The 20,640-nt window shown below is 34.9% G+C and overlaps 1 protein-coding gene across 1 annotated transcript; it reads right to left on the bottom strand.

Annotated features, from left to right (window-relative positions):
• LOC147064485 (fidgetin-like protein 1) lies at positions 1–16,464 on the bottom strand. The gene is made up of 10 exons (XM_085957653.1): positions 16,234–16,464; positions 15,984–16,148; positions 12,473–13,171; positions 11,169–11,296; positions 9,824–9,979; positions 9,463–9,596; positions 4,589–4,703; positions 2,914–3,026; positions 2,632–2,823; positions 1–204 (listed from the first exon to the last, which is right to left on the bottom strand). Exons 1-10 carry the CDS (start codon positions 16,356–16,358, stop codon positions 70–72), a joined length of 1,962 nt encoding a protein of 653 aa, XP_085813779.1. The 5' UTR covers positions 16,359–16,464; the 3' UTR covers positions 1–69.
• Between the last annotated feature and the right edge of the window lie 4,176 nt (positions 16,465–20,640).

Below are 20,640 nucleotides of genomic sequence, written 5' to 3'. Positions count from 1 at the left end.
AAATATGGAAAAATATTTATTTTTACAACAGGTACTTTAATAAATTAATAAAATACAATCAATTAAAATTTAATGGGACAAGCTATTACTGCCCGATCCGTATGTTCTATCCCAATTAATATAATGCTCCAAATCATTTCCGGATACGCTTGGTCGAACCCTGGACAAAGCCTTCTTGAAGTCATCGCAGCTTACTGGCCGAACCTTGAAAATAAGACAAAACATTCAATTAATTAAAGTTGCTAAGATAATGGACATGGGGGAAAAAAATTATAATACCATCTACACCCGCCATGCATTCGCTATGGTTTGTGCATTGCCACCTTTCATGGTGCTATAATATCGTTGAGAGTGAAAATATTTACGTGGCTCACTTCCGTTCAATTTATTTCTTGAATAAATTTTATTCATTTCATTGACCTTATTAGTTCTCGTAGAGGAGAGTTGATATATTCCAATGTTTTTTAACCTTTTTACATACGCGGACCACAAAAAAATCAAAAAATATTTTGCGGACCATTAACATTGGAATAAATACAAAGTATAGAATTGATTTTTTTATTCAAAACAGTTAATTTTGCAACACAGTATGCTGATATAACAATATTTAAGTACATTTATATTAAAACAGACAGTAACAAAAAAATATAAAATACAACATAAAATTCGATTGTTTATCGAAATTGAAATTAAATATAAGCTTTTAAAAATGGATACTAGCTATTTTTGAACTGCAGAAAATTTTTGCGGCCCACCCAATAATCTTTACGGACCACCGGTTAAGAAACTATGATATATTCTATAAGGGCTCATACGCACTAGCGGCAGGCCGTCTTGCGGCTAACTGCGAGTCACGGTTGTATTCGCGGTTATCCGCAATGCGGCTGACCGTGGGTACAGCGGTTATGTTAGCGGCTAGCCGCAGTCAGTTTCAAAATGAACGTGACTTATCTTGGAGTTCTGTTAGTTAGCTCAGGATGTTTGAGAACCCAGATAGATCAAATTATAAATAATTGTCTGAACAGTTTTGGAACTAGGACACTTAAAGGAGGGGCGAATCAACTGAGAAAAGTTATAAAATTAAACGTAAGGGAGATTTAAATGTTTTATTCCCCTCCTTGTTCGTTAGTACACTAATTTAATATTAATTTGAGAAATAAAATATTTGGGTGTTCAAAGGATTCCAGGATCCACTGCTTTACTATAATTCTTCTCGTTTATTAGTGAGTACCTACTAATTTAATAATTTTTTTTTAAATTAATTTATAAATTAAATTAAATATTCGACACATTTCATGTTCCATAATATGCAAGTGAGATCCCCGGGGTTCCAGCGGCTAGCTCAGGTGTCCATCGAACCCCGGATTCACAAAAAAAAGTACGATATATTTGAGGGTGGAATTAAATAAAACCACGTCTGTCTCGTGTAACTTGGTATTAGCTTATATTTTACACTTTCTTTACATGTTTAGGTTTTTACAATTAGTTACGCAGGTCCGTATATGTCGGAAAGGGGACGCTTACTAACTTTTTTTCTTTCTTTTTAAATTCCCCGTACCTACGCCATTCAGCAAAAAGGACTCTCGTGATTGGCCAAATTTTATCGCATATCGCATCGAAGCCGTTTCTAGAGGTCAGGGTTACGTTTCGACTTATAGCTACTAAATGATTATTTTACACCGGGAGAAGCCCGCCTGTAACAGGGGTGTATCACAAGGTCGGTTTTCTACATCGTGTATAAATTTTTCCGTGTCGAAATCTATATCGGAATAAGTTTTTAACAAAAGCGGTCAGCCGTCGTCTAACCGTCTAGGGCGTAGCGCTCCGCGGTGCGGTAGACCGCATGCGGGCCGCGTTGTGCATGACAACCGCCGCGGTAGCCAAGCCGCCGAGATGTAGTGCGTATGGTGTAGGCACTTTACATACAAAAAACGATAGGCGGCAGGCCGCTGCGGCCTGCCGCAAGTGCGTATGAGCTCTTAGAGACTGGTTTCAAGTCATTCTTTCAGGTAGAATATCTTGATCTTGAAAGAAAGCTCATTTATGGCCAATGATGGGATTAAAATGTATATATTAGTGGGATGCAGTGACTTTTGCAATTAGACATGCTCTTCATTAAAAATAGTTAAAACTGCCAGTACCCTACGTAGTTAGGTAGGTACATATTAAAATATTTCTTTGTTGAACTGGGTATCTATATATTATGCGGAAAGTGTCTAGTTTGGAAAATAATATTATTTAACTAGACATATTAATTTATTGCTACATATAACTATTTCGATTTTTAAACACCTAATTATTTTGATCTTGTATAATTTTTTTTGAGCAAATGAATGAAACTAATAGAACAAAATGTATTATGTAACCACACAAAGTAATGATGTGCGTGACATGCTATATTATAACCGGCCGGAGCATACAAAATATTGTACACGCATAAATTCTTTCACCTTTGAATATGTAGAGTTACGTGCTATTAAAATTATGAACTAAATCTTGGGGCTATTTTAAAATATTTTTGAATAAATTAAAGATTGTGCCGCATCCACACCATCTTTGAACCATACACTACTGATTATGTAATATATTATATATGTATTTCTGATAGTGTGATAAATGAAAAATTCTTACTTGATCGCTTTGAATATTAGTTATCTGAGTAAATGGTACAGCCCGTATTGGTCCCAACGCAGCTTCGGAACAAAGAGATCTCATATCAGCACCAGAAAAGCCGTCCGCCAAGCTGGCTATATTCTTCACATCATCTTCTGTTAAAGAATTACGTTCTAATCTCATCAACCTATCAATTATTTGTTTACGAGCCTAGAATTAAAACCAAGGATATCATGTTACAAATCAATAAACATTAAGAATACTAAATACCATAATCCTCTGGTTATTATGCTGAAATACCTTAATATCAGGAAGAGGAATGTATAATCTTTTCACTAAGCGTCTGCGTGCAGCTTCATCAAGCTCCTGTGGTCTATTGGTTGCACCGATAACTAGTAGCCTATCATCGTCACCTAAAAAAAATGTTGTGTATATTTAATGTAATAGAAAGGAAGTCTCAAGACCTCAATTTCTTTTGCGACTAGACGCAGTACAGGTGATAGGTATGTGGGGACCCAATATGCTGATAGGTTCGGAGGTTCCCTTGCAAAATTTTGCCTGAGATGAACTTTACTGTCATTGGGTGTTAAAAATATATTAGGTTGCCAGGATTTTTTTATACTTTACTTATACTCGGATTGCAGCTTTTTTTAAGATTTTGGTAGTTTCAGACGAAACGCAGTCCTCATCTGTTTCATAGAAAACTATCACTGACTATGCATGATAAGCAGTGTCATGACTGTTAGTATTTTGGCTACAAGTTATTTATATCCATTTGCATGACTCCACGAAGCTGCCATGATACTATAAGTAACATCTATCGATGAAAAAGATAATTAAAACTCGTAGTTGATAATACAGCACACTACAGAAAAGACTCACTGTGTTAATATTGTAAAGTTAGTCACGTTTACAAAGTTCATCAATAAACACCAATTAAAAATACTCCTGTGTATGTATTACTTAATTTTTCATCCACATAATCAAAAACTTTAATTAGTAGTTAAATAAACAATTAAAAAATTCGCTTTGACTCTTTTTCACAACTAATAAAATCATCAAAATTGAAACTGTCCTGCCTCAGTTTGAGAATCAGAGATCATCCAATTGTTAGCCATACGAGTACAGTTGTAAGTCGATTTGTGGTCTTATACCTCCTGTACACGTGCATGGATTCACTTGCACCAATAGTATGTATTTTAAACTGTCGCGATAATAATTGCTTATACGTAAAAGTGCCGACTATCTCACCAATCTCATTCTTCAAGAATAAGCAAGACGCGATGTTGTCATTTTATGGTACTATTTCAGTCGCGATAATCGGTCAACCTCAAAATGGGTCTGCGCGGTGTAATTAATTTTTTGTCTGGCAGGTTCGCTACTATCGTTCTACTGCGCAGGTGCAGATATTGAACAAATCCTAACTGTCGCGTGAAAATTCAGAAGCTTCCGAACTTTTTTGATTCATGCATGCAATCTTGCAACTTGCAGGATAATACATGTTTACACGTGCATTTTCTTGTTTCTTTCTATCAGCACTAAATCCATGCACATGTAAACGGGGTATTAGGGTTAATACACCAGCGGTTAAGGGTGATCGATACCACAAGAACTTAACAGTATATTCGCAAAGATTCTTGTTTCAAAATGACAGTTTGCCGGCAGCAATAATATTTTCCCAGTTTATTTGTAAACAAAATAATATTCCATGTCTTATAAAAAGTATAACATATAAGGTAAGATTTACTTTAAACTGCATTTTCTTATTGTCTGTGTATAGTGCTCAGTTTTGCCACATGCTACATGGGACGCGACTTCAATATGTGTACGTATGAATCCATTGGGTTGAGCAAATTCTTATAAGAAAAGTCTTTCAATACTTCCACATAAACTGAGTTCATAAGCTCTCGTATCGTGAATAATCGATGATTTACCTCTTTTACACATTAAATATAAAAGATAAATAATTACAAACCTGTTGCGGCTCCATCTAATTGGACTAAAAATTCAGTTTTAATTCTACGACTGGCTTCGTGTTCTGTATCACTTCTTTGCGTGAGCAATGAATCAATTTCATCAATGAAAACCACCTGGAATAAAGACACGTCAGTTAACATAAACATTAAATTTAATCTTTTTAACACTATGACAGGTCATGAGGGGCCTCATGACACTGGTGAAACAGTAGCAGTCAAATAATCACAGAAACACCATGGATGAGAAGCCAATGCCTTACTACTTGGACTACGAGGGGGTGTTGTGTGAGAGAACATCTTGTACTGTCTGTGGTCACAGAATTAATCTTTGAATAATTGATTGTATTGAATAAGGAACCACAATCAAATTGTATAGAGCAGTGCTCGGCAACCTATGGCACAGGTGCCACTAGGTGGCACGCGAAAGGATTTTTGGTGGCACGCCTCGAAAATGATGGTTTATTAAAATTTTCGTTACTTTAAAACAAAAACACTAACTGATACACCCCTGTTACAGGCGGGCTTCTTCCGGTGTAAAATAATCATTTAGTAGTCATAAGTCGAAACGTAACCCTGACCTCTGGAAACGGCTTCATAAAACATCTTATCTGATTCCTTGCTCAACTACGTAATTTTTCTTATTCATAAGTAAAGGCCTTCGTCCGGTGTGTGAAAGTCACATATTGGGCGGAGGTGTAATTAAGATAGATTTTAACCCGGCCGGCGCCGATGTCACACACCTTGTACAAATCGGCCAAATTCGCAATGCGCATGTGTATAAATCGATGCCACCGCGTCCATATTTATCATACGGGACTGATTTTTTCACGTAAATTTGGCCTGATTTGTCCTTCTCCTGCCACCTATGACATATTTTAAAAGCATTGGTTCTAAATATAAAATAATCACCAAAGTTTCGAACCAATTCGTACGGCCAAGTTTTGCCGGTCGACAGAAATCAGTTTGAACTGCGCGCCGCGACTGCGCAGTATACGACAGACTTTCAACCGAGCGGGCCATTGCGCGGGATTGTATTTATCGCATACAAGTTGAATATTTACCGCAATCGTTGATAAATACTTTTTTTGCTGTCTGGTGTACTTATCACATTAAAACTGGCATGATTAACTATTGAACGTATGATTTTATTTTACCGCGATTTTTAAAATACTTTTTGTACTGTCTACCGTGTCCCATTTTAGTGAATGTGAAAATTAATACTGATATTAATAACTATTGTGTGTGAGTTTAATGGTTTCTGTGATTTGGCGTTCCCTAATACTGTAGTTAAACATTTTAAAAACATTTCATAGTTTTATAGTGCGTAAATATGGAGGAAGAAAATGTGCGTACTAATGAGGAATTGGACTCAGATTATGAATGTCGGAAGAGGAATTGGAACAGCATGAGACTGATCATGACGTCGACGATACGGACTCTGACGAGCCAATTGAATTTTTGCGGTCGTGGAGAACTGGCCCGTATATTCCAATAGTTCACGAATTCAATGATTGTCGATCTGGCGTGACATCGAACGACTTGAACGAATCCTCTCCCGAATGTCTTTTCTTTGAACATTTTTTGAATAAAAATATAATGTCGGAAATAGTGAACCAAACGAATACATTTTTTAACCATTCGTACAGTGCGGGAGACCTTGGACCGAAATCGCGATCACACAATTGGACAGACACGTCAGTGCCGGAGTTGTATACATTTTTTGCCGTATCAATGCTGATGACTCGAAATAAGCACACGTCGATAGAGGAACATTGGAGTACCGATCCTTACCTGCATGCAGACATTTTTGGGAAAATAATGGCTAGAAATCGATACCAACTTATTTTACAAATGCTTCATTTTTCTGATCCTAGTGTGACCGCCTCAAATGATAGACTAGCTAAAATTAGATTACTGTTAGAACACACAAGAACAATTTTTAGGGAAACGATGATACCGTATCAGAATCTTTGCATAGATGAGAGCATAATCGTGTTTAAGGGTAGATTAATTTTTAAACAATTCATTCCTTCCAAAAGACATCGATTTGGAATAAAAATGTTTGTGATGTGTGACGTAATGACAGGATATATTATTGACTTTATAATTTATTGTGGGGAAGGGACTGACATACAAGACAATGAAAATCTCGGTATTTCCGGTGCGGTAGTGACAACGCTAATGAAAGACTACATCGGGAAAGGTCACACCTTATGGTGTGATAACTGGTATTCGAGTCCGGCGCTTTTTAAATACCTTCACTCTCACAAAACGAATGCTTGCGGTACAGTGAGAAAAAATCGTAAAGATATGCCAGAGTTCAGCAAACTGAAAAAGGGAGATACCGAGTCTAAGTACAATAGTCCACTTTTGGCTCTGAAATGGCACGATAGGAGGGATGTTCACATGCTATCCACCCTCCACGATGCATCATTTGGACCAACGGGAAAAGTGAACTATAGAACTGGCGAAAACATCGAAAAACCAAAATGTGTTATAGATTATAACAAAAATATGGGTACGGTAGATAAGTCCGACATGATGCTTAGCAACTTGTCGTGTATGAGAAAGTCGATCAAGTGGTATAAAAAGGTCGCATTCCACATGATCGACTTATATTTATTAAATGCTTTTTATTTATATAAATTTATTAAATGTGACAAAAAAACATTGGGCGATTTTCAACTCTGTGTAATAAAACAATTAGTGAACAAATATTATGTGAGAATTTCAAATGCACCCCTGCCCAAGCCGACAGCGTCAACTAGCGATAATCCCGTACGATTATTGCCCAAAAGTGCAACGGGACATTTGCCAGAATATATTTTACCGACACAAAATACCGATAAGCCTAGAAGGAGATGTTTCGTATGCGGGAATTCTAAAAAAAATCCGAAAAAAACAAAACTCTCTCGCTATATGTGCCCAACGTGTGATGTTGCGTTATGTCTGTCACCTTGCTTTAAAATATATCACACGTCAAAAGAATTTTAAAATAGGTTTATTATTGTATTTGTTTTTTTTTTAATATGTGAGTTCGTGTTAATTTATCAATAATATTCAATAAGTTAAGTGTTTGTGTAGTTTAAATATATTAAAAGGGTCCCCTTTATATTTGTTTACGACTCAACCCGAAGACATTAATATGTGATTTATCGATATGCACTTGAAAATTAGTAACACTTCAATTCGTGGGAACGTAATGCACAAGTGTCGAAATAGTACACACCGCGCAGAGCTCTAACTATTGGCTACAAAATGGCGTCTTACGGTGAGTTCTTTCAAATTTGGATAGCATTCGTTTGTTCGAGTGTTTCTGATATTATAACTGATTTATTACGGTTTTTTAGTGTGTCGAAATTATTTTAATGGTTTTGGGTTCTCGACTGGAGCTGTGACATATTTTTTATTGCTTTTTTTAGTATAGAACAAAGACGATAATGAAATTCATGCGTAGTTATGGTGCGTCATACGATTTTTGAGGCAGGTGCCGGGTTAAAGTATAAATGATGATGGATGAAAGAGATAATTTTAAGATTAAATATAAGTACTTATTCATATATAATAAATTTTGCCGCGCTTGCCGGCAACGTTCCAATTTTCACGCGCCTGCGCCGGGGTGGTCCTCGTGATTCGTCAAATCAAAAGCATCACGCGATAAAATTTGGCCAATCACGAGAGTCCTTTTTGTTGAACGGCGTGGGTACGCGAAATTTGGAAAAAGAAAGAAAGTTAGTGAGCGTCTGGTTTTCAAATCGTACGGACCTGACGACTACAACTGTAAAAATCCCAAATATAATTTGTAAAACTAAAAATTAAGAAAATATAAGAAGACCACGTTACGAGCACGAAAGGCCGTGTTTTATTTACACTCCAATCGTTTAACTCTCCTTTTTTTGTGAATCCGGGGTTCGATGGACACCTGAGCTAGCCGCCGGAACCCCGGGTATCTCATTACCCATGTTTAAATATATTTTGCAACTGAAGACAGTTACAAAATTGATAAAGAATATTTTGAATTTTTGAACATTAAGTACGTTGATTTAGAGTTAATCAAATTTAGAATTCTGAAATTTGGAAATTAAACTTCAAAACTGCCAGAGATGAAATTATGAAAAACGAAGACAATTATCTTGACATGATAACCAAAACGTGGAATGAACTCCCAGACAGATGTCATATGAAAAAAGTCGCATTCGCTCTTTTAAGTCGCTTCGGGGCAACGTACTACTGTGAGCAAATGTTCTCAATTATGAAATATATTATGAACATGTATCAAAATCGTTTAACTGAAGAAAATTCGGAAATGTGGATAAAATTAAAAACCGTCAAGGGAGTCACTAATGTTTAAATATTGTAATTTTTATGTACCGTGTATTATTATAGTAAAATAAAATTGTCTTACAATAGATTTACCAGTTTTATTTCAGTCGCACGCTGAGTGTCCAGTACTTTGAATTACCTGTTTTGTGGCACACCAATGAATTCTGGTTGCCTACCGCTGGTATGGAGTATTCAAATGAGAGAATGAAAATAAGTATTAATTAAATGTGTTTTTTATCGCTATAAGCACATAAAAGATATTTACTGACAGATTGGCTAGTTTATTAATTTTATATTCTATGGAATATTTCCGTGATTATAAAGTTAGTTATTATTATCATCATCGGCATTACAACTCAATATGGGTTGGCCACCTTCAGAAAATATCTAACTAAACCCTCCACTGCTTTAGCCTCAGAAAACTGTCTCTTTTAATACAGTCCAATGACTCTGAACCCTCCAACGCATTGAAGGGGAGCATACCTGCATACATGCAGTTGTAGCATGTAGCTAATCATAGATTAGAGTTAGTCATATAATGTAGAATTACTGCAGGTTGATGACATCTTGCAACCGCAAACAATGCTCGCACCATTTTTTCACCATCGCCAATCCACTTTGATGTCAATGATGATGCACTTATACTGAAGAAGGTTGCACAGCATTGAGACGCAATACATTTACCTGAAAGCACAGTTACAATAAACAAATATAAGGAATAAAAACGAGTTTAACTAATAGGTTAGTTGTGAATCTTATCTTTTCTTTTGACTAAAGATGGAAACATTCTACTAAACAAGTAAAATGTTAACATTGGCAATTCAATTTGAGACTGTTTAAACTTAATCAATAAATTAAATATTACTTCAATTTTTGTCATTATAAATTGTTCTAAATTTTGAAATAATTGCCTATGAGTGTTTTTCCCGTTCCCGGGGGTCCGAACAAGAGTATTCCTTTGGGTGGTCTCCGAAGACCCGTAAATATATCTGGACGAAGTAGAGGCCACACAACTGCTTCTTGAATTGCAGATTTAGCAAATTCTAGACCAGCGATGTCATCCCAGCCTAGAAAATGTTAATCAAATTTAACGATGAAAAGAAGAATATTTTAATAGTACAGAAGAGTCGAAATGCAAAAAAATAATGCATGCCAATTTTAAGAACATGTTTAAATGTCAAAAGTTTAAGACTCTCCACACAGTAAGATCGCTAGAAGTTACCACAAATTGTAGGAAGACACAGATTGTTCAGCACAAGGACGGTTTGGATATGGAGTGAGGTAACACACAGGTATTCCATGCCTGTCGACACAGTGATGGAAGGACGAATGGGGTATGGCCAAACACACGGTATTTGTGCATAAATGCAACTCTGCATTAAAAATCTGTGACTTCCAGCAATCTGTGGTAATGTCCAACTGTCATAATGTGCAGAGATCCTAAAACTGTATAAAGATATATTTATTTTTACTAGGTACATGTGGCAGAAAAGAACTAGGGACCGAGAATAATGGAGGGAGCTATGGGGAGGCCTTTATCCAGCAGTGGATCGACCCCGATTGATGATGATAACATGTTAAAAACCAAAACAAAATGTTTTCAGTACAATAAGTCTTTTTTATTTTGTTCGACAGCATTTTAATAATGTATTATTTTTTTATTGAATACGAATGTACATTCTTTATTATAGAAAGAACATGATTTCGAAAAACCTCACAAACATACGAATTAGAAAAAATGTTGGACTGAGTGGGACTCGAACTCATGCCTTTCACCTTTAAGCGCATCTATTCTATACACAAGACTGCTTTCGGGCTTTACGGCAGCTAACTAGGGTAGTTAGATAGCTAAGTATCAAAATATTAACACTTATTGTAACAATTACAATTAGCCGTCTGAACTGTCAAAACTGTCTATCTCACTCTAAAATTTATCACAGCCAAGAGAGGTGCAGTTAAAACATAGCACTTATTGTAATTGTTACAATAAGTGCTGATACTTGGATACTTTCCTACCAAAAAATAGCCAAAATCGTGTAACGTCATGTGGACGGCCCCTAATTTAAAAAGAGAGGTAAAAGACTTAGTTACGATTGGGGGAGGGGGTCAAAAAATACTGAAAATTGTCATTATAGATATCCCCTTTCCTATGTTTTATTAAACTTTATCAGCCAAATATCTACAGTAAAATTAAACAAATTAAAATCAATATATGTAAATATTTTATAGGTATGTAAGAAAAAGTAATATAAGTACTTGTAGGAGCACTTGAATCGATTATCTCATTCCTTATTAACTCAACCATTTTTGGATCGATGTGCTTGAGTCTCTCATCTTGATCAGTTTCCATCTCCATTTTCTCTTCAACAGCATCCATGTTATTTCTAACAAAAACAAAATCATAACTACATAATACTACCAATAGCAGTGGTGAAGGGTGGAGGTAAACTGTGGAGATTCGACATAAATAGTGCACACTAAACTTAAAGAAGATATGCAAATCTCCCTAAATAAAATGAAGCATCTTACTTTATTTCATAATAATTAATGATTTGATTGTTAAGATGGCCGAGCGGCTTAAGCGTCGGCTTATAGTCTCGTGGGTCCCAGGTTCGAATCCTGGGTCTGGCAAATACGCATATTGTTTTTCAATTTGCGTTTTGAGTCAGAGTATGGACCTATTAGGTTGAGCAAATGGCTAACATCCATTTCTCGTAAAAACAATATTCTGTTAATACAAACCTCCTGCACTCTGTGGAGGCCCATATTATGATCTTATTAGGATCAGACATGGTTAAAAAAAAAAGAATTGTAAATTAAAAAGATTTAGAAATAATATTTTTGAAACTAAAAGATGAATACTTTTGCAAATCCTCTTCTTCTGTGATAATTATATCATACACATACAGCAACAATAATTGGGAATTTCTTTTGCAGTATTTGGATTGTTACTTTTCCTTCCGTTCCCGATATGTCAGGCTTGTAGAACAGGCCATTCGCAAGAGATAATGTGTTAAAGTATACTGTCAGGTATGTGAATATTTCTGACACTCAAAAAAAAGTGACCTCAAACATTTTTTTTTTTTTTTTGACCATGTCCGATCCTGATAGGATCATATGGGCCTCCACAGAGTGGAGGTTTGTATTGACAGATTTTGTTTTTTACGAGAAATGGATGTCAGCCACTTGCTCAACCTATTAGGTCCATACCCTGACACACAAATTGAAAAACAATATGTGTACTTGCCAGACCCAGGATTCGAACCTGGGACCCACGGCTTTATAGTCCAACGCTTATGCCGCGCGGCCAAACATTACTGAAAGTAAAAAAGATTCTAGCTGATGTTGAAATCGAGACTTACTTTAACTGAAAGAGGAAAGCCATGAATTATTCAAACGTTGCTTGCTGTCATCATTTATATTCTTAGGATTCCATTGTATTTCACTGGCTCTTTTTATCAAACCTCAAATACCAACACAATACAGATAACAAACTCTATAACTGTATATAATGGAAAATATAGTTTATTAACTCTTAACATAAATAAACTATAACTTACCCACAAGCTAACGGCGGTATAAATTTGCTCTGTACAGATCTTGTTGTACCAAGGCTTCGTTTTTGCACATTGCTTTCAGGAACATGTTGATAATTCCCCTTTGAATTTCCGTACTTTTTCATATTCTGTATTCTATTTTCTTCACTGGCAGTTCTAAAAAATGGCTCAGCTGCAGTTTGATTAGAAGAGGGAACACCGCTTCTATTGTGGCTATTATTATGTTGGTTAGCATGCAATTGCGGCCGATGACTGAATACTTTTGAAGACAAATTGTTATGTGTAACATTTGGCTGCATAATTTTTGCTCTTTTTGGGGCAACAAAGACAGATGTCGATCTTTCACTCGATGTATTTGAATTGTTGAAATTAGACGTAGAAATATCGTTGAAATTATTATTTTTGATCGGATTCAAAAATGAATCTTTATTATTCAATGCCCCATTAGAATAAACTGAGAATGACATATTATTCACTGGATGACTTTTATCGTCATTTAAAGGAAAATTTGCAGATGTCAATGTTTGTTGTAATGCTGACGTTGTATTCATTTTACTTGTGGATTCTTTTTTCCGTAACAGGTCTGCTATATTAGCCGCGGTAACTTTATCAGCGGTACATGGTAAATTTTTATAAAGTTGGCAATGTTCTCCGATGACAATATTTTTCTTTAGCATTCGCAAGGCATCCTCGGGCGAAGTCCTGTCGATATTTAAAAACGGAGAAGATTAATAAATCAATACAGCAAAACAAACCGACAATAAGTAATTGTTAGATATCAAACAAGAGGTGCATAAAAATTATTCCAAATTTATGTGAATTTTAATGCAAAAATCTTATGATGCAGCGGTGAATCTACGGTTGCTCCGAATTATCACCGAAAGTGTTAACATAGCTCTTGCGTATCGGTTTGTCTCTCAGTCCTGCTCCCACTGTTTCTTGTTACCTATGCAAACTATTGAACCTTATTTTCAATATGGTACCCAAATCCGGAGCATACATTGATTGAAAGTGCAATAACTTTTACCATGCTATTAGCACTGTCATAAGACAGTTTGCCCATTATGAAAAAATGAAAATAATAGGTACTTAACACAATGTGTATAATATTGTCAATTCTTGTAATTGCCTAAAATTCTCTGGTAAACTATTTTTGTATAAAACACTACATCAGTTTATATAAATTAAACTGGGTGGAAAAGGGTGGAGGTAGGCTGTTAAGATTCGACACAAATATTGCACACTAAACCTTGTCAATCAAACGTATTTGCTTTCATTGAACTAATACTACAATGTGTTTAATTGAATTTTAAAAACTAGCCAACGCCATGTGCAAATTCTATTCTAAGTTCACTGAAATCAAATAAGTAAGAGTGACAAAGTTTAGCGCGTATGTCGAATCTTAGCAGCCTACCTCCACCCTTCGCTGCTGAGTGGTATACTCCCTAACTAACATTCTAAAAATATAATAATAAGACAAAAACTGTGACAACGTTTATCACATAGGATAGGTTTTTAACTAATTGTGTATAGATTTGAAGCGTACATAGTTTCTGAAATTTTGTAAAGCAAACGCGGCCATTCATTGGTCGGCCTATTCGTATTAGGTGGTATACAGCCTGAGGTATACCTATACCATCATAAATCGTCGAATGTTCGAATTTAGAACTAGAACAGTATAGAACAGTATAAAAAGTATTGAATGATATGTCAAATGCTCACTCAGCGAATAACTTATACTGGTGGATCTATAGTGGTTGATTTTATGAGGCTATGTTGAAGATCAGTTCAAAGCAAAAAATTCAAACCTCGTTGTTTATCATTGACCATGCATAGAAAAAAGTTATTAGTTATACACCCGATCCTCTTTTTGCACGGTTTCGAAATAACACGGTTTAAAAAAAGTACCGATTATTTTTTAATATCTTTTATATACACTAATTTTTTTTGCTTTAACACGGTTTATAAAATCTAAAAAGAATAAAAATAAGTATGTATGTACATATTAATCAAAAAATTGCGTTGCAATGGACCACACGCCACTGGTGCATACATAATATGTTGTCACCGGATGCTGCCCAGACATACCTACATACATGGCGCTACTAGTCAGTCACTTTGTGTTCGATATTAGAGACGCGCCGCGTGCTTTGGCGTCAGCGTCATTAAATATTTCCAGCGATGAGTGATTTTTCGCACAAAGAAAAACAACAGTAAACGGGCATGTATATTGTCTGTGTATTATATTATAAGTTATAGTACTATTGTTAGTAAGTACATACTTATTGTTTATTGAATTTTAACACATTCGCGGACACAATGTCATATTAGTGATATGACAGATAATATTAAAAATTGAATTTTTTAAATTTTCGCTTTAGATAGATATACATAAATATAAATAAGTTAATGTTCGCACCGTGACACAAGTAGCAGGGAACATATTGTTTTAATCCAAAATATGACTTATATAAACATCGTGTCGTATTCCTTTCCATAGTACAGGGCGTCCTGTCATTTCACATCTCACAAAATATGACGTTTATAATAGACGTTATATGTCCGCGAATGTGTTAAGTGTAGGGCACATTGAAACTTTAGTTAGTAGTAAGTAGTATATTATATCAATGTCATTAATGTCATTAATGTCATTAATGTCATTAATGTTGTATTACATTATCGTTTATCGATTGAATAAAGTACCTACGTTATAATAGTAATAAAATAAAGTTGGCTTGTGTTGGTAGGTAATAATGTAAGTTCTATCGGTGCTTTTTACTGGTTCTCCGTCATCGTAATCTGTCAGTCGCCATTTTGAATTTTAGCTATCTTTTTGTCATCGAATTATAGTACGCGGTCCAAGCCATTATAGTATTTCGGCAAAAATTATAGTACGTATAGAGAAAATGAAAGTTTTTTGTTTGTCACAAACATAACGGAGAATTCGAGAAATTCCGATGTCTTACTTAATTATAACACCTCTTACGACCGAAAAATGCTAACACCGGCCGCCGTCATTAACTGTCACGTTAGTTTTTTAGAGTAGGTATACAACGCAAAACCATGTCCATTGACTAAAATCGCACACTGAGATCTTATTTATGCTATTTTTTTATAGTACTTATTCCACTTTAATTAATATATTAGGACCGGTTTCGTCCGCCTCAGTGGGACATTTTCAACGTTGAAAATGTCCCACTGAGGCGGACGAAACCGGTCCTAATATATTAATTAAAGTGGAATAAGTACTATAAAAAAATAGCATTTTTTTAATTGTGGTATTTTTGACGTACTATACTTTTTTAATAGTACGCGGACGAAAATGTAACTTTTCAAATAGTAGGCGAATCAAAATGTACTATAATTATAGTTCAGTTGGCAACACTGCGCTCACTGACAGATGACAGCGGCCGGTGGCGGAGAACCAGTAAAAAGACCCGTTCTATCTACTGTATCACCGAGAGATTTCAATAAAATAATACAATAGGTTTCATGCAAAAATAATAATACGTACGTAAGACTAAATTTCCATTCGGAGCAGTGCCTTGTTTGAATTTTTCCTCTGAGAAGTGAGTCGATAGGCCCAGCTAGACTGTCAAGAGATTCCTTATCATTCATTGACTCTGAATACTCATGTAGCCTCTTGTCCAGTACCAAGCATGTTGAAGCATTACTAAGCCTAAAATAACAAGACAACACTTATTATTACAATAACCAGAATCAATAATACAATTCAATGATCTTAATAGGTTTGAATTACTAACTTGTTGAGACTTTCATGGTGAAGTCTAACCAATGAATTTCGGATTGATGGACAAACTTGGACCGAGGGGTTATTCGGGTCATCCTCATCATAGAGAGAATTAAGATAATATGTTTCGAATGACATTATTATCTACAATACATTCAATCACAAAAAACAATAAATAAAATGAAATAAAACATCAACCAAGAACTGTCATGAATCCCGCGCTACATTGTATTCATAGACTATCATACAAAATATTGTTCTCATAGATAATAGACATTAGACAGTGTTGTCAGATGACATTTTGAAACATCACTTGACCTTTTTACTTTATTCAAAAATTTAAGAAAATCAACGTAAACCTTGCTGCTGTAAACAACTGCAGGGGTAGTCAACCTGGCCCTACCGCCCACTAGTGGGCGTTCCAGGTTTCATGGTGGGCAGTAGGGGTTAAGCATTTTCATTAGGTATGTTTTGATAAAATTCCCGGTGACAATTTAAAATTCAGAAAATATACTATTTGTATCGCCCTCGCATAAATTTAGTTCAGTTTATTATATTCAGTACCTATATTGATAGGTACCTTTCCCTACCTCATATCATCTTGTGCAATTTATTAGGTTATCTTATTATGACCAAAAAAAGAAACCGCCTGAATATTTCCGTAAGAGGAGACCTTTGTTTGTTCCTCACAAAAATTGAGCCAGATTTTCAGTATTTAGTTTCGCAGCATCAGCCTCAGGGATCTCATGAATAATAAAATATAATTTAATCAGACTACATGCTTCTATGCATGCAAAGTATAATAATTAATAAAAAGATAAGTAGATTTAACTAGGTACAGTAAGTTGTTTTATAAAGATTTATTCTGCTAAACTAAGTGAAAGTCTCACCTAAAGTTTTGGTAAGTAGTTATTATAATAATAATATGCTTTAACTTGCTGTAACTCTGGTTTATAAATTTTATAAAAGTAAAGTTACTTCCCTACTTTATAAATCACCCACAATTATTGTGGAACCGGTGAGCGGTTAGAAAATTTTACTAACTGAGATTATACAAAATTGGGCGGTAGGTATAAAAAGGTTGACGTGTGAGTTAAAGCATAATATAATATTGTTACAATCTTGCAGTAAAAATGATACGTTTTTGTTTATCCATTGGAGCAATATCCCATCAGAATGAAAAAAAAAAAAATCTAAAAACTATTTCTTGTAAAAGTTATTTTATGATAATTACCAATCTGTAGGGGTGGGTCCATATGCTTTGCTTAGGATCGAAAAAGTACCAAACATACCTGTATAAAGTACATGCTTCATACATTCACTGCTGACCAGTTAATTACTTTTTAATTACCACATTTAAATAATATCAAGTTAATAATATCTAATGGCCAACTACTGCAAACGCGCCAGTCGCGTTGTTAGCACTAAATGAGTTAATTTATTATTTAACCTACTACATACCTAGGTGAAAAAATAAAAAAGATATTTTTATCACGTACAAAAAGAGGGAAAGTAAAATAAATTCTGATAAAATGTGTAAAATTTAATGACTTTATTAACACGAAACGAGATTAGTTCCCTCGGAGAGTCCGGCCTCAAGCAACCCAGCATATTATAATATGACTTATTCCCACAGAACCGATTAAAGAGCAGTTATCAGAACGAAGGACAAGCTTACTTTGTTAATGTTACTCCACATCCGTTAGGTATTTCAGTTCCCATTAATTCTGTGTTCTCTAATTATTCCGATATTGCTTTAAAAATAGTTGCCAAGTGTAAGAATAAGAAGCATAGTGACAAATTTAATCCTATTTATCTAAACGAATACAAAGAATGTAATAATATATGTAAATGAATAATTATTGATGTTCAAAATTATAGTATTTTGGGCGTACTACCTATACCTTTTTAATTTCGTACATATTACGAGGTGCAAAATTATAGTACAGATACTATAAATAATTTAGATTCAATTAGATTTGCAAGATAGCAATGACACTTGCATTTTCTTGTTATGGCCGCGATAATACACGTGTAAACGGGGTATTAATATATACAATTCGAAGATTTACCTGTAGAATGCTCACTTCTCTATCAGCTCTTGTATGCAATGGATGTAAATATGTTTGATTTCAAAGTGTATTATGTCTCCTACCACGTTGAAGTTTTTAATATTTTAAAGTATTAAAAAAATACGATACTCAAACTGTTTTTCAAATATGATTCTAGTGGGGATAATATATCTGAGGTGTTTTCAAGTTATGTATGTTCAATATATGGAATGTTAAAATCTTGTGAAAAATAATTATTCGTTGAATAAACAAATTAATGGTTTATTAAAAATTGTTAGTAAGTTCAATTAGACGTTATAACTAAAATAATTACAAGATAAAAAGAACTTTTTAAATACCACGTTTTTAAATTTACTGTTGAATCATAATATAAACTTGACAATCCTATGTATTAATAAAAACTTTTTATTGTACTTGATAGAAATACTGAATAAATATTATAGAATATTGAAATGTCATTTTGATATTTCATATTGATTTTTATAGTAACGCACATATGTATTAATAATTTACTTGCAAGGACCCCCTTAGCAACCGACAGTAATAACTTTCCATACAAAACAGAATTAACTGAAAATGAATTCAATTCTGCTTAAAAATGGCTATTATTAAATGCATTGTCGTCGTATTCTGATATATTCTAAAAGTTTCAAATGTCTAGCTAGTCGGAAAGTTAGTTAAAAATCTTCAATCATCCAATACAAATCTTGGACAAACAAGAAAAAAAATGTACTGGACACACAAGAAAAAATCTGTACCGGACAAACAAGAATACGAGCTAATAAAAACATGGTAATATTTGGCGAGAGCCGGACGTCGGTTAGTAATTAATATTCCTCGATTTAATACACAAAATCCGATAGTCAATAATAGCGCAATTTGATAAGCAGTACATAGTTTAAATTGTTGTAATTATATAGGATGCTCGTAGCATAATTGATTAATGCACAGTTGGCATGATACCAGTGGTTATACGGGTTCAAATCCCGTCGTGATTATCCCAAATATGATTTTTCTAGTGGGTATATCTGAGGTGTTTTCAAGTTACAGACCTACAAACTTATCTGAAGAATGGGATGGGGGAGCCACTGTCGAAAACTACCCAATCAAGACTCGTACGTGGACAAAATCTGACATTTGAATGAAATTTTGAAAATGGCGTCCGACGTAGTTCCATTTTTGGCCATTCTACAGATAAGTTTGTAGGTCTGTAACTAGAATTTTCATTGTCAATGATATACGAGGGTGGGTCAATAAGTCCTTAGAAAAGCCGACAGGTGGCGCGACTAGTACTGTAAGCGGTTTGTTTTCATGCAGCGGCAGTACCGATTCAGTATGCTGCGAAGTTTCAATCATATTGGTCGGATTGTTGTGTGTTTCTCGTACATTTAAAAAAAAATTTTGCTTGTGGAAAATGGAAAATGGAGAAAATTGAGTTTAGAGCTGTTATTAAACATTTTAATATAAAAGGGTTAACAGCAAAGGAAATAAAAAATGAGTTGGATTTAGTTCACGGCATATCTGCTCCTTCACTTGCAACTATTTATAACTGGTTAAATGAATTTAAACGTGGTCGTACATCAACAAAGGATGAACCACGCTCAGGACGTCCTGTAGAGGTGACTACACCAGAAATGATCAATAAAATCCACGATATGGTGTTAAGTGACCGAAGATTAAAGTTGAGTGAGATAATTGAGGTTACAGGGATCTCAAAAGGTAGCGTCATTTCTATTTTACATGACAAATTGGGCATGAAAAATATTTCTGCAAGATGGGTGCCGCGTTTGCTCACAGTCGACAATAAACGCAATAGGGTGGTGGCCTCTAAAGCCCTGTTGTCGCTCATGCAACGCAATCCGGATAAATTTTTTCGTCGCTTTGTGACTGTAGATGAAACATGGATACACCACTATACTCCCGAGACGAAAGAACAGTCAAAGCAGTGGATTGCGAAGGCAAACCATGTCCAAAGAAGGCGAAAACCGTAAAATCAGCTGGTAAGGTTATGGCTACTGTATTTTGGGATGCACGTGGAATTATTTTCGTTGACTATTTGGAAAAAGGAAAAACAATAACAGGGGATTATTATGCATCTTTATTGGACCAGCTAAAAAACAAAATTGAAGAAAAACGGCCTCATTTAAACAGGAAAAAAATCCTCTTTCATCAGGACAATGCCCGTGTTCACACATGTTTACGATCAATGGCTAAAATTGAAGAATTGAAGTTCGAATTGGTCGACCACCCACCGTATTAGCCAGATTTAGCCCCCAGTGACTTTTTCCTTTTCCCAAACTTAAAAAAATGGCTAAGTGGACAACGTTTTTTTTCAAATGAAGAAGTCA

The sequence above is a fragment of the Rhyacophila brunnea genome, unplaced genomic scaffold (assembly GCF_057557595.1).
Source record: "Rhyacophila brunnea isolate RB1 unplaced genomic scaffold, BYU_Rbru_1.0 scaffold_7, whole genome shotgun sequence".
Lineage (NCBI taxonomy): Eukaryota > Metazoa > Arthropoda > Insecta > Trichoptera > Rhyacophilidae > Rhyacophila > Rhyacophila brunnea.
This window is presented reverse-complemented; position numbering and strand designations above follow the sequence as displayed.

What these genes read in the sequence shown, in the direction of transcription:
- LOC147064485 (XM_085957653.1), bottom strand. Translation starts at nt 16,358, where the DNA reads ATGTCATTCGAAACATATTATCTTAATTCTCTCTATGATGAGGATGAC. An exon ending in CGATTCAAGTGCTCCTACAA is followed by an intron (nt 9,980 to 11,168) that starts GTACTTATATTA and finishes AACATTTTCTAG; the next exon opens with GCTGGGATGACATCGCTGGT. An exon ending in AACGGGAAAAACACTCATAG is followed by an intron (nt 9,597 to 9,823) that starts GCAATTATTTCA and finishes CTGTGCTTTCAG; the next exon opens with GTAAATGTATTGCGTCTCAA.